The sequence below is a fragment of the Kogia breviceps genome, chromosome 18 (genome assembly GCF_026419965.1).
Source record: "Kogia breviceps isolate mKogBre1 chromosome 18, mKogBre1 haplotype 1, whole genome shotgun sequence".
NCBI classification, from domain to species: Eukaryota; Metazoa; Chordata; class Mammalia; order Artiodactyla; family Physeteridae; genus Kogia; species Kogia breviceps.
In genome coordinates, this window is record NC_081327.1 from 54,767,824 (window position 1) to 54,781,430 (window position 13,607).

The 13,607-nt window shown below is 55.3% G+C and overlaps 1 protein-coding gene across 1 annotated transcript in view; it reads right to left on the minus strand.

Annotated features, from left to right (window-relative positions):
- The window catches only part of CIBAR2 (CBY1 interacting BAR domain containing 2), a 45,718-nt gene extending 44,200 nt beyond the window's left edge, over nt 1-1,518 (minus strand). The window contains 1 exon segment of the mRNA XM_059043823.2: nt 1,453-1,518. Coding sequence (XP_058899806.1) covers nt 1,453-1,518 — 66 coding nt within the window.
- Between the last annotated feature and the right edge of the window lie 12,089 nt (nt 1,519-13,607).

The window sequence follows — 13,607 nt, forward strand, 5'->3', positions numbered from 1 at the left end:
CGTGGTAGCCTGTGCCAGGACCTCATTCCTTTTTTAAAAAAAATTAATTTATTTTATTTTTATTTATTTTTGGCCGCATTGGGTCATCGTTGCTGCGCGCGGGCTTTCTGTAGTTGCGGCGAGCGGGGGCTACTCTTCGTTGCAGTGAGCGGGCTTCTCATTGCGGTGTCTTCTCTTGTGGAGCACGGGCTCTAGGAGTGCGGGCTTAGTAGTTACGGCACATGGGCTCAGTAGCTGTGGCGCACGGGCTTAGCGGCTCCGCGGCATGTGGGATCTTCCCGGACCAGGGCTCGAACCTCTGCCCCCTGCATTGGCAGACAGACTCTTAACCACGGCACTGCCGGGGAAGCAACTCACTTCTTTTATGGTTGAATAATCCTCCACTGTGTGGATGGACCCCATTTTATTAATTCAGTCATCTGTTGATGGACATATGGGTTATTTCCACGTTTTAAAATCTCCATTTTAAAGACAAGGGAAGTGGGGCCAAACCAGCTACTGGCTCAAGGTCAGTACCTGACTGTGACCCAGCAAAGACTGTGTCCAAGAGGAAGAAGAACCCACATGCACACCAGGAGCTGCACGGACATCCACAGCAGCTTGCTCATAGTAACCCCACACTGGAAACCACTCACATGTCCATCAGCAGGGGACGGGCACTCAAGCTGGTGTCCTCGTACAGTGGAACACCACGTATCAGCAGAAAGGGAGGAGTGATCCCTGCGTGCTCCTTGGAAGGCCCTCAAAAGCCTGCTGAGAGCTGCCAGGCACACTGTGTGACTCTGTTCGTATGAAATTCTAGAAAAGTCTAGAACATTCTAGAAAGGGCAACTCTACTGCCACAGAGAACACATCAGCTGTTTTCAAGGGGCGGGGCGGAGGGTCGCCTGGGGAGGGGCAGGAGGGAAGATTTTGGCGGTGATGGGAATGTTGGTCATTTTGGTCTGGGTGGTGGCCGGTCAGGTATATACATGTGCCGCACTTACTTAAATGGATGCATTTCACTGTATGAATTGTGCCTCCCTCCAGGCAGTTTGAGAAAAGAAGCTGTGTGTCCCGGCCTCACGTGCCCTCTGTTCTCCTCGACCTCTGTCCCCCGGCCCCTGTTCTCTGGACCACACAGCCTGGGTCCCTTGACTCGCGTGGTCCCTGAGTTTGCAGCACCTTTGAGCCCGCCGGTGCACGGCACACAGTAGGCCCGCTGGAAAGCCTGGCTGCGGGCTGACTGAGGTCTGTGGCATCCCCACCGGGTTGCCCTGACTCCCCCTGAGTGGAGGCGGGACCCAGGTCTGAGACAACTGGGCACGGGGCTCATTACCCCCTCCCTGGGGCTGGAGGCCAGATCTCCGTCAGACCCTGCAGCCACCCTCTCTGCACCCTGCGGGTGAGGGAACTGAGGCTCAGAGAGGTGCCGTCCCTGGACCCGTGTCTCGTGGCGGGTAGGGGGCAGACCTGGCGCTCAAACGTGGGCTGCAGGGGGCGGGTCCCGGCGCGCGTCCGCCGCTCAGCCGCCCTCATTGCGCGACGCAGCGGCCCTGAGCGAGTCTGGGTCAGGGTGCAGGACACTGATGTTAGCTTCTGAGGCTCTGGGTGGCTGGGGGCCCTGGCAGCTCTGGGTCACTGCCCGAAGGACGGCCCCAGGCTCCATTCCAGCTGCTCCCCCAGGAAGCGGCTGATTTGGGGGTGGTGAAGGCGGCGGGCTGGAGAGGGCCTGCTCTGCTGGGGCGGGGGCGGGTCTCTGTCTCTCTCTCTCTGCTTCTGTCTCTATCTCTGATTCTGATTTTGTGTTTCTCCACACATGAGGTCTTGTGTCGGTGTGTGTGTGTCACTCTGTGTCTCTGTCTCCCTCTGTCTCTGTATCTGTCTGTCTTGGTATGTGTGTCTCTCTGTCTTTATATCTCTGTCTCTGTATCTCGGCATCTCTGTCTTTCTTTGTCTTTATAACTCTGTCTCTCCCTGTTTCTGTCTCTGTCTTTCTGTGTATGGCTCTCTCTCTGACTCTGTCTTTCTCTGACTGTCTGTGTATCTCTGTCTCTCCCTCTTTGTTTCTGTCTCTGACTTTGTCTCTGTCTCTCCCTGATTCTCTGTCTCTTTCTGACTCTCTGTCTCTGTACCTCCACCTCTCTTTCCCTCTCTGTCTCTCTGTCTCTGAGTCTGTTTCTCCCTCTCTGTGTGTCTCTCTGTCTCTGTCTTTTCTCTCTGGTGTTTCCATCGCTGCGTGGTCAGAATCACCGTGTCCTCTCCTGCTTCTGGCTCCAGTGGGAAGAAAACCCTTCTCAGGGCGGCGACTTGAGGGAGGGGACCGGCCCGCCCTGACCTGGCGCGGCTCCTTCCCAGGCCGCCGGCTCTGGCGCCTCTGGGCCGGCGGGAAGAGGCCTGCAGCCCAGGGAGGCCAGGGCCTGGCAGGCAGGCCTTTCTGGGGACAGGACCGCCCACTGCCCGCCCCCTGCAGCTGGCTGGCTTTCTTCTTCACGCCTTTAGGATCAACTCCGGGGCCCTGAGCCCTGCAGGGAGGGACCTGCCTCCTGCCCACCCTGCAAGCTCTCCTGGCCTGCGCGCCCTGGGGTTCTAAGAGGAGGAAAGGCTTCAGGCAGGGCTGGCTCCCTGGAGGGAGGGGCCTGCTAGGGAGCAGGGGCTAGAGCAGGGAATAACACGCTGCAACGGTGGCTCCTGTCTGGCCCCAAGGCCCCCTTCCCCACTCCCGATGGATCAGAAGCTGTGTCTCCCCGGCCTCAGCCTGCAGGCTGGCACTGGTCACCACACACCAGGGTCCCAGCTGCTGGGAGGGTGACAGCTGGGCCCCGCCCTGGGGGCAGGTTTCAACATGTTCCCTTTCAGGGTGGAGGCGGATTCAGGGAGGAGGAAGGAGGGGGGCCTAGGAGGACCAGCGCGGGGGTGCAGCTGGGGATCCGGGTGACCTGGCCCAAGTCCGGGCCTGCCCTGGGCGTGGTGGCAGATGACTTGACACGTCCCTTCCCTCATCTGCAAAAGGCTGATGGTACTGACCTCACAAGGTCATTGTGAGAATAAAAGCGTGTGAGGCTAAAGTCGAAGAAAAGGATTCAACCCTCAGCCCTGAGAGTTCGGCGCTGTTATTATTACTCCCATTTCACAGATGAGGAAGTTGAGGCTCAGGGAGCTTCAAGAATTGTCTCAGGTTGTCAGCTGCAGAGCTGGGAAGCTCTTGCATTTTTAAGTTTTGGCATCTCCTTGCTGGGTTTACAGACTCCCCGAGGCTTTATCTCTGCAGCTGGCAGGGAGGGAGCCCGTGCAGTAAACAGTTAGGGAATCAATGAGTGACTCAATGGACGTTAAGCTGTGTGACCCCAGGCCAGCTCCTTCACGTCTCTGGCCTGCATTTCGATATTTGTCAAGCAAAGGATGGGCGCTCTAAAGAGCTTTGAGGCCAAACTCCAGGAACCCAGTGAATAGAAATGCAGGGCAGGGCCTGACCACAGGGACTTTCCAAGGTCCCTGGTCATTTTTAGCCTCGCTCTCAGGCGACAAGTGACCCACGCTCTGTCCTCGGCCTGGCCAGCTCTCCGCGAGCTCTTTTTCTGGCTGTATGAACTCAGGCCGCGGGCGCAGCCAAAGTTAAACTCAAGAGGGCCTGACACGTGGCCTGGGCAGGGGGCCGGAGCAGGTGGCAGGCCACCTGTTGGGGGGTGGCTCTGAATCGGCGGCTCGCGCCCAGCGGCCCCTCTGCCGCCTAAGCCCCTGCCTCCCTCCACCTGCCTTTGCCTCTCACCCACACTCCCTGCTGCGTGCCGGGCCCCGGGGCATCCACGGTGGGGCTCTGGGCCCGGGACTCTCACAGAGAGGGGCACCCCTAAGGCTGGTTCCCTTTAGAGCCTGGTTCTCCGGCTGGGGGAGGGGAGGCCCTGAGCAGACAGGCAAGGGGCTTTATCCATCCTCCGAGACGAGCCGTGGCCACGCGGCCCCTAAGTCTCCAACTCCCTTGGCCCACTGCTGCCCCCCGAAGGGGTCATTTCACCAAATCTTTGCAAAGGTTTCGATATTCCTATTATTAAAAGAAAAAGAAAATCACAAAGCAATATATATTCATGGTTCAAGGTGGAAACTTTTGAAAGTACCCATAAGCAAAAAGCAAAAAAACCCACCATCTGTAGCCCCAGGTGTCAGCCATACCTACTGTCCTGGTCTCTTTTACATGAACACCTGTGTAACTTTTAAAAAGCTCTTCTTTTACGCTCACGATATGCTGTTAATTTCCTTCTCGGCCCATACTGAGGTGGCCAGCATGTGATTTGTTTTTTTTCATAGCATCATCCGGATGGCCTCATCTTTGTACAGGGACCGATCCCTTATCCGCAGTTCCAAAATCGTAAAAGCTGGAAAAGGCAAGTTTGTCTGAAACTCACATGGCTGCAGAAATCTGCCTTGAACTGACGTGAGGCTATTTATAGCCTCCATTGCTCCCCCTCAGCATGAAGAGTCATATATTTTGGTACAGAAATATCAGTGGGTTTGGTTAAGGGGGCTGCCCCCAACCCCACTGAGGTATAGGGTAACATTGGGCCTGGGTAGCATTTTATGTTTCTAAAACGCACAGAATTCTGAATTCTGGAATTCCTTTGCGGCGTGGAGATGAACTAGATTTTTCCTGAGTGGATTGCGTTCCGCGCTTACATTTGCGGGATGTGACACTCTCTGCGGGTGTGTTACGCGTAACGCTCATGTCAACAGGGAGAGGGAAAACACTGGTGTTGTATGCAGTTGGCAGACGGAGATGCGGAGGCTCAGGGGGTCCCCCGGGACGGCTCAGGATGGAACCCAGATCCTTGACGGCCAAGTTCAAGCACACGCTGCCTCCCTGCCTCCCGCCCTGTGCTTTCCTGATCCGACTTGAGATGGCACCAGTATCTGTGTTTTTCAAGCTGTGGTCCATAAACCACCTGCATCAGATTCCCTGGATGGTCATTAAAACGGTGCAGATTTCCAGGCCTCCCACCAGCCTCGGGACCCAGGTCCCGGGGGTACCGCGGGCAGCAGCTCGCCCGACGGGCTCAGGGCGATTCTGGGGCTCGTCAAGTTTGAGCTTGTCTGGGTCCCAGGGACGGGAGTGAAGAGAAATGCTGTCCAACTCCTACTGGACGTGTGTTCGGGGGCTCAGTTTTGCCTCTGTCCCTGCTGCCAGGGGCATGTCAGCCTGAGCTGCCAACGCAGGAGCCCTGTGTCTCCAGGGCAGCCCAAGAGCCACCCTACCGGGCGTGCCCTGTTGGCCTCAAAGCCATGGCAGGAAGTGGGCTGTCCAACCCAAAGTCATTAATACTGGTGACCACGAGGGAGTTGCTCCGTTCAGAAACTACCTTCCCAGCCTGCTCCCTGCTCAGAGCCTGACCTTCCTGCATCTTTCAGGGACGCAGCACAAGGTTCCCGTGTGAGCGCTGCATTTCCCGCCTCTCTGCTGCTTCTGAAAAGAATGGTTGTGTCTTTTGTCTTAATTCAGCCTGCCTGTCTTCCCTCCCTGCCTTCCTTATTTCCAGGAGTAAATCCTTCTTGCCTCCCGCTCATGTACTTATCCACCCATCCTTTCTTCCTGTCTCCTGCCGTCTATCTATCCATGTATCCATCCATCCAGGCACCCAGTGAGTCCCCAATAAATCATAGTTGACTGAATGAATGCAGAGTTTCTCCAAGCAGTCTATCCAGCAACCTTATGAAAGACAGGAAAAAAAAGATTCATCTAGAATAAGTGGTTCTGACTGAATGCGTTCCTCACACCTCTCCTTGTTCGTTTGTTCATTCATTCATTCAGCAAATGTTTGCTGCATGTGCCTAGGTGCTGGGCACGAGACCAGGTTCTGGTGCTGGAGATACAGCGTGTAGCAAAAACAGATGTCTGGCCCTTACCCTCATGGAACTTGCAAATTTGGGAGGAGACAGATGTTAATCGAATAACCACACTCATGAATTCATAATTGCGAACAGCAATAAGTGCCCAGAAGGAAAAGAAATCACCCGGCATATCCCAGAATTTCCTGAGCCAGGCCTGGGGGGCCAGGGAGGGCCCTGTGGGGTCTGGAGCCTCATGCGGGAACCACAGGATGAGCTAATGGTAGCCAGGAAAGGGCCCCTGCGTCAGGTGGCTCCAGAGAGGGAATTAAATAAAGGGACCTGGTTACAAAAGTGGTGACATAGTTGAAAGAGCACATAGAGGAGATTAGGAGCTGCAGGAAGCTGTTGTCCCCCCCACCCCGGGCTGGATGGACAGAGAGGAGACAGTTACTGGGGCTGCCAGGGGAGCCACAGAGCAAATAGAGCCATTTCTAGAGACACTGCCTGAAGGGGGCGGGGGGGAAGATGGAGAAGGGGAGAGGGGGAGAGGGGGAGGGGGGAGAGGAAGAGAGAGGACGAAATACCCCGGCTTCTCCCTCCTCTCACACTTGGGTGTCCCTCCAGTGCCTCCATTGGCTGAACCCAGGGGACCTGAGGAATGTGGTTTGCAGGATTGGCCTGCAGAGCAGAAGGGTGAAGAATGGCTTATGTCTGGCCCAGGCAGGAATTACATAGCCGCAGAAGGGAGGGAATCCAGTTCCAGTCAGTCCAAATGGCATGTGCAAAGGCCCTGAGATGCAGAGTGCATGGGGCCCCTTGGGAAGGCCAAGGCACCAGGGGGGCACAAGGGGCCCAGAGGTCCTGGGGTCTCCTGGAGATGTCGGCAGGGCCAGAAACAGGGGACTCGACTCGATCTGTCACCTGAGAGTTGTGAAGCCTGAGGGTTTGCAGCAAGAAGGAGACCACGACCAGATTTGCACTTTTGAACAGATCACACCGCGTGGCTCTTGGGTGGAGAGCAGATATGAGGTGCCCCCAGAGGGGAAGCAGGTAGGGAGCCATTGCTGCCCTGCCGAACCCACCTCATCTCCCAGCTTCCACCCCAGGAGGCCTGGCAGTGCCTCCACTCTTCCCCCGGCTCTGGCCCTGCACACCCACGGAGGGGGAAAGCTCCAGCTTCTTCTAATGGGGCGGCCACTTCCTTGATCTTCTTTCCCCAGATGAGGGCCTCCCCCGCGCTCAGCTGGCCTCGTCCACCCCCGCACTCTCCTCTAAGCGCCCCCAGCTGCCTGCAGCCTGGGCTGGGGTGCCCGCCACCGTGGCACCTGTTCTCGGCTGTTTTTCGCGGCTCAGTTTTCAGGTCTGATAAATATTGATGACCGAGCAGGGTCCCGGGTGGCCCTGCTGGGAGATAGTCTTTCTGGAAGGCGAGTCGGGGTGCCCGGCCAGAGTCGCAATGGGACACCCGGGCCTGACTTCCGGCTTCCATGCCTGCCCCCACCCCACTCGGGGAGGGGAGGGGAGCCTGGAGCCCTGGGAGGCCGCCCAGAGCGTCAGACTTGCTCTGCTTCTCTCTGAAGGCTGGAGCTGCTCACCACGTGGGCTGAGCTTTGGGGTCCCGAGGAAGAGCTGGGGTCGGCAAGAAGTTTGTTTTTTTAAAAATAAATTTTATTTATTTATTTATTTGTTTACTTTTGGCTGCGTTGGGTCTCCGTCGCTGCGCGCGGGCTTCCTCTAGTTGCGGCGGGCGGGGGCTGCTCTTCGCTGCGGTGCGCGGGCTTCTCGTGGCGGTGGCTCCTCTTGTTGTGGAGCACGGGCTCTAGGCGTGTGGGCTCAGTAGTTGTGGCTCACGGGCTCAATCGTTGTGGCGCACGGGCTTAGTTGCTCCGTGGCATGTGGAATCTTCCCCGACCAGGGCTCGAACCTGCATCCCCTGAGTTGGCAGGCGGATTCTTAGCTATTGCACCGCCAGGGGAGTCCCAGCAAGAAGTTCTTGAACAACTGGGTGAGGGCACCTTGGTCTCACATCCATGAATCCCCATTTTCCAAAGGGTGAAAGAGTTATAGGCTGAGAGTCCCCCTCGAAACTCTGTGTGTGGCCTCGGGCGATGTGTCACACCCTGGCCCTTGGATTCTCCACCTGGTTTATTTTAAAAAAATCTTTGACTGCACCACGTGGCCTTTGGGATCTTATTTCCCCGACCAGGGATCGAACCCGTGACGCCCGCAGTCGAAGCACGGAGGCTTAACCGCTGGGCCGCCAGAGACGTCCCTTCCACCTGTTAAATAAGTGGGGTGGGCTGGACAGGGCCCACAGCCTCAACTCTCCAAATATATACACCTCTTGGAGGCGGGAACCATTTTGGGGAGCTGCGGGGAGGGGCTGCAGAAGTGGACCCCCGTGCATCGCCTGACGAGTTCTCAGCACTTCTACTTTCAGGGGTGTTTTGATCTCCCCGAGGCAAGGAGGGGGCGACAGGGGTAGTTATTCTCCGCATTCATATGGACTAAGGAAACATGGCTCAGAAGTTCAGCCGCTTGCCCAAGGCCGTGCAGAGAATAAACGGCAGGGCTGCGATTTCCATCCAGATGCTGAAAGCCAGAGGCAACGTAGTGCTGAACAGTTTGAATTCCAGCTCTGTCACCTAGAAGCTGTGTGATCTTGGGCAAGTAGCATAGCCTCTCTCAGCACGTCTCCTCATCTATAAAGTGGAAATACTACCTGTGCCTCTATCTCATGGGGCTGTTGGAAGGCTTGAATGAGAGGATGTACACAGATTTAGAACAGAGCCTGGCTAGCCGAGGGTCTGGGACCACGTCCTTCTAAAACCTATGTTCCTTCCAGTGAGCCAGCCCCGCTGCCTGTCTGCTTGGACCCTGCACAGCGTCTAACCCAGCCCTCTGGATGGGCAGGCGCTCAAGAAATACGCTTTGAACCCAGGAGGGAGTGGAGTTGAGACCCAAAGTGGGAACTGGGGACTGTAAGTCACTGTTCCTGGTGAGTGCTGTCCTCTGGACAGCTGGAATGTTCTAAATCATTCTAAGACCTGGGCAGATTGGAATTTTAAAATGTGTTTCCCCTTTTAGAGCGAGCTATGCCTAAGTATTTCTGGCCTATGAAAGGAACACAGTTTCAGAGCCAGAGTGGAGAAACCATGCGTGCTCCCGTAACCCAGCGAAAATATCAGCCACCGAGCCCTTTTCCTCTGTGGCCCGTGTGGGCTGCATGGGGGCTTCTGGGGCCGACAGGGGGCGGGTGTCTTGTGGGAAGATGGCCCACGGGGTCAGGCTGATAGGTGGGCAGCTCAGAGGCGGGCTCAGGAACTAAGGAACCCTGGGAATGCCACAAGCCACCACGAATGCGGTTTCGAATATCTTAGGTATATGCTGACATCTAACATATACCTACCCCGTAGCAGCAACGCCAACAGAAACGCCTCACGTGTTTTCAACAAAAGACATGGACGAAAATGTTCAGAGAAGCAGTGTCCATGTTAGCCTAAAACGGGAACTACCCCAAAGCCAGTCAACAGTGGAATGGGTGGATAAATTACGGTAAACGAATCAGTGGAATACTATAGAGCAATGCAAAAGAATCGGGCGCCTCTAGGTGCAAAAACGGGAGCATTTCACAGACATAATATAGAGCCACAAGCCAGACTCAGAGACTACATATGATACACTCCTGTTTATATAAAATACAAAGACAGTCTGTACTGACAGCTGACACAGGTTACAACATGGATGAACACTGAAAACAACATGCTCAGGGAAAGAAGCCAGTCACAAAAGACCACATGTTGTACGATGCCATGTATGTGAATTCTCCGGAATGGGTGAATCCATAGAGACGGAAAGTAGAGGAGTGGTTGTGGAGGGCCTGGAGGGATTGGGAGGTGACAGCTAGTGGATATGGGGTTGCTTTGGGGGGCAAAATGAAAACGTTCTAAAACTGATTCTGGTCATGGTTGCACAGCTCTAAATAGACTGAAGGCCACTGAACTGTCCACCGTTGAATTGGTGGATGGTGTGGTATGTGAATTATATCTCAATAATGCTGCTAAAAAAACACCAAAAACGGTTTGGCATTAGAAGCCGGGATGCCTGGCATTCTGGCTGTGAGTCGTTACCCTTGATAGGGGTGTAAGGCCTAGACTAGGACGCAAGGGGAGCTGCTGGGAGGCTGCACGTGCCTTATTTCTGGGTGTCGATGAGACAGCTGTGCTCAGTCCGTGAAAATTCCGCAAGCTGGACCCGTATCGTGACGCCCACGGTTCTGTAGGTACATGGACACACTTTTCTATATGTAAAAACCTAACGAGAGTTTTTATTTATTTATTTATTTTAGAAATAGGTCTTGGAGTCTTTTTTTTTTTTTTTTTTTAAATGCTATTTCTTTGGCTGCACTGGGTCTTCGTTGTGGCACGTGGTGTATCTGCTGCGGCACGCAGGCTGTCTCGTGGCGCGGGCTCCAGAGTGCGTAGGCTCAGTAGTTGCGGCACGCGGGCTCCCTAGTCGTGGCGCGCGGGCTTAGTTGCCCCACGGCATGTGGGAATCTTAGTTCCCCGACCAGGGATCAAACCTGCGTCCCCTGCATCGGAAGGTGGATTCTTAACCACTGGACCACCAGGGAAGTCCCCTAATGAGAGCTTTTAAAAATCACTGCACCCCGGTTGAGGGCTGGACGCACGCTTCAGTCCTGCTTTACATCCCCGTCCATGAGTCCGGTACCAACCAACCGCAGAAATGAAGGACCGGGGCAGGCGGGCTGGCCGTGGGCTTTGGAACATCCTTCAGCGCCTCAGAGAAACAGCTGGAAGATATCTGTGGCTGCTGCACCGCCCCCGCCCCGCCATTGGCCGGCGCTGAGGACCTGGCCACAGCCCACTCAGTATTCCAGGGCCTGAGAGCCTGGGCTGCTGAGGGTCAGGGGAAGCTGGGCTGGGCTGTGGCCGCTGGTGGAGCCACAGGCAGGGCTTGAAGGCGTCTGGCAAACCCTACCCTCAGCCTCCCTGGCCGGACCCAGCCAAGGACAAGAATCAGGGGGGGCTGGCCCGGCAGGCCAGGAGCTGGGCACACGGTAGCAGCGTGGGTTAGAGCAAGGCTCTTGGGTCAGACTGCCTGGGTTTGAATCCAGCCCCACACGCTGAGCTCTGTGACCTCGGGGACGTGTGTTCACCATTCAGAGCCTCGGGGTCCCCATTGGTGAAATCGAGTAAACAATAATGCCTGTTTTTCGGGCTGTCATGAGATCTAAACTAGGTGATGATGTAAATGCTGAACATAGCGCCTGGCATTTAGTCAGCACACAGTAAACCTGAGCTGCTGTCAGTACACACTGGAGGACACGAACTGGTTCTTATTGAGTGCCTGTTGCACGCTGCGGACTCTGAAGACAGTATGAGGTTGCTGCTGTCTACTTTTTCCCCCGCCCCTCCCCCACCCACCTATTTCCTACCTTCTCAAAAACCTCCCCAGCTTGGAAGGCGGGGAGCTGACCACATGAACGATTACTGTGGATTTTGTGCTGCACATCGGGGGTCTGTTGAGAAAGCAGCAGCAAGGGGGTCTTGAGTACACTCAAGATTTACGTGGAGTGTTTGTCCCATCATCCCCAGGGGCAGGTCCAGCCTGGTGATCGTTTATCAGAGGAGTTTTACGAGGCCCTGAAGTGCACGGCAATAGCCTCAGGTCTCGAGATGGAGGAGGAGGTAGAGCGAATGGTGTCGCTGGAGGGGGAACCTGGGCCGTTTGCTTCTGGATTTTTTTTTTTTCCAGGTTCGTGGGAGCAAGGCAAGATTTCAGGGGCACCTGAAATCTGCTCTTAGACTCTATACCCTGTGCCCTGATCCTTAATTGTGTAATGCACGCAGTGATTTTTTTTAAACAAAGCACTTTGCAGCTTACAAAATGCTTCTGCACTGGCCGTCTCAGGCCCCAGAGACGCAAAGCGGTCCTCCCACTTCCACCCACTGCCGCTCCTGTATTTGAAAGCAGAAGGGATGCCAAGCCAGGGTCACCGAACACTCCATATATTTTTAATGTTTACACTGCACAAATCAGCCCAGTTTACACATACAAAGGCAAGGGTATTTCACCAGCCTCAGCAGCTGGGAGCTTCTCCTGGTCCCCCAGAACTGGGCTCTGGGGCCTCAGTTTCTCCGTCTCTTAGATGGAGCTGGTGAATCCTGCTTTGCCCCCCCGATCGCTATGTCATTACAAGCTAACGGATGTGAGGCAGCTCATAAGCCCAAGGCCTCCATAAATCCCAGGGATTTTTTTTTTTTTTTTTTTTTTTATTGTTAACGGTTGCATTCCTTCCCTCTGAGAAGGAGGATATGCTTTTGCCTGTGGCCTGCCATGTTTGAAGCTCTTTCTGAGCACAGAGGAGAAGTGCTTGCTTCATTCTTAGGGGGAAAAAAAAATGGAAAGAAAAAATAATACGACAGATGATAAATTTTGTTTTTCTGGTCCCCAGTGAACCAGAGGCCAAACACACAGCACACGTAGCCTCTAAAAGAGGAACGGTGGACCGGCCTCTGAAGGTGAACGGGCCCTGGGAGAGGTGCCAGAGGCACACTCGCAGTGTAGAGGAGGAAACGGAGAAGGGTACAAGTGAGGAGGGAAGGCAGGTTACAGGGTTGGTGCAGGGAGCTGGGGGCACATGGAAGGGTTTAGTCTGGGTTGCTGGCACTCAGAAGAATGAAAGACTGGAAGCTGGCAGGAGCGGCCAGGAGATTCTGGAACTTGGAAGGCACTGTGAGGTTTTGGATAGAGCCTGGCATCCCATGTTTCAGCATGGACTGGGCCCCAACTCTGTCCCCGGCCTTGTGACGCTGTGGGACCTTGCTAGGGAAGTCACCCAGAGACAGACACATAATGCAACGTGTGATAAGTGCTGGGAGCCTGGAAACCCGCTCTCCCCCGCAGTGCGAGGGCAGATTCCCGTGGTTCCTGGGCCGCGACGACCCTCCAGGAAGCCGCAAATTTGAGAGGTGCCCAGATGTTCCAGGCTGACAGCCTTCTGGTCTCCTGTAGACCCGAGGTGGGCGTTTTCTTCCCATTCCCAATGCCGGGGCCGCCTGGGAGCATCTGTCGCTGCTCTTCAAGTCCATCACGCTGGGGTCCTAGGAATGAAGATGGAGAGAGCTGGATGGCGATCCGTGTGGTCTAGGGGGAGCCTGGCACCCGCTCCCCAGCTGCAGGGAGGGCTGCGGGGCTCCGAGGGAAGCAAGGAGCTGGCTCTGCTGGGGTCCGGAGGCTGTGGCTCTGATATGAAGTTAATATGCATGAACCTTGAGATTCCGCCGCGTCTCTGGCACAGACTCGGTCTGTTTTGTGTCTCAGTCGCTTTAGGTGTGAAACTGGGGACGTGTGTGAGGACAGGCTGGCATTGCAGGGCTCGGGGCAAAGCTAAGGAACAACAAAGCCAGGAAGTGACAGAGACACACCGCCTGGGCTCCAGCCCCAGCTCTACCTGCTGCATGACCTTGGGCCTTTACTTCCTTTCTCTGTCTCCTCACCTGGAAACTGAGGACGTAACAGAATCTACCTCTCCGGCTTGCTGCAAAAATGCACCAGGGACTGTGTATGTTTCACCATCGACCCACGTGCACAAGCGTTACTGTTGGGTCTGCATGCGGAGGGTGTGCTCTGCCTGGACTGTCTCAGTTCACCTTTCTCCCAACCCTGTTTCGTTATCCTTGTTTTGCAGATGGGGCAACGGAGGCTCAGCGAGGTTAAGCAGCAGGCCAAGGCCACACAGCTAGTAAACGGCAGAGCTGTGATCTCCTTCTGGTGTGTCAAGC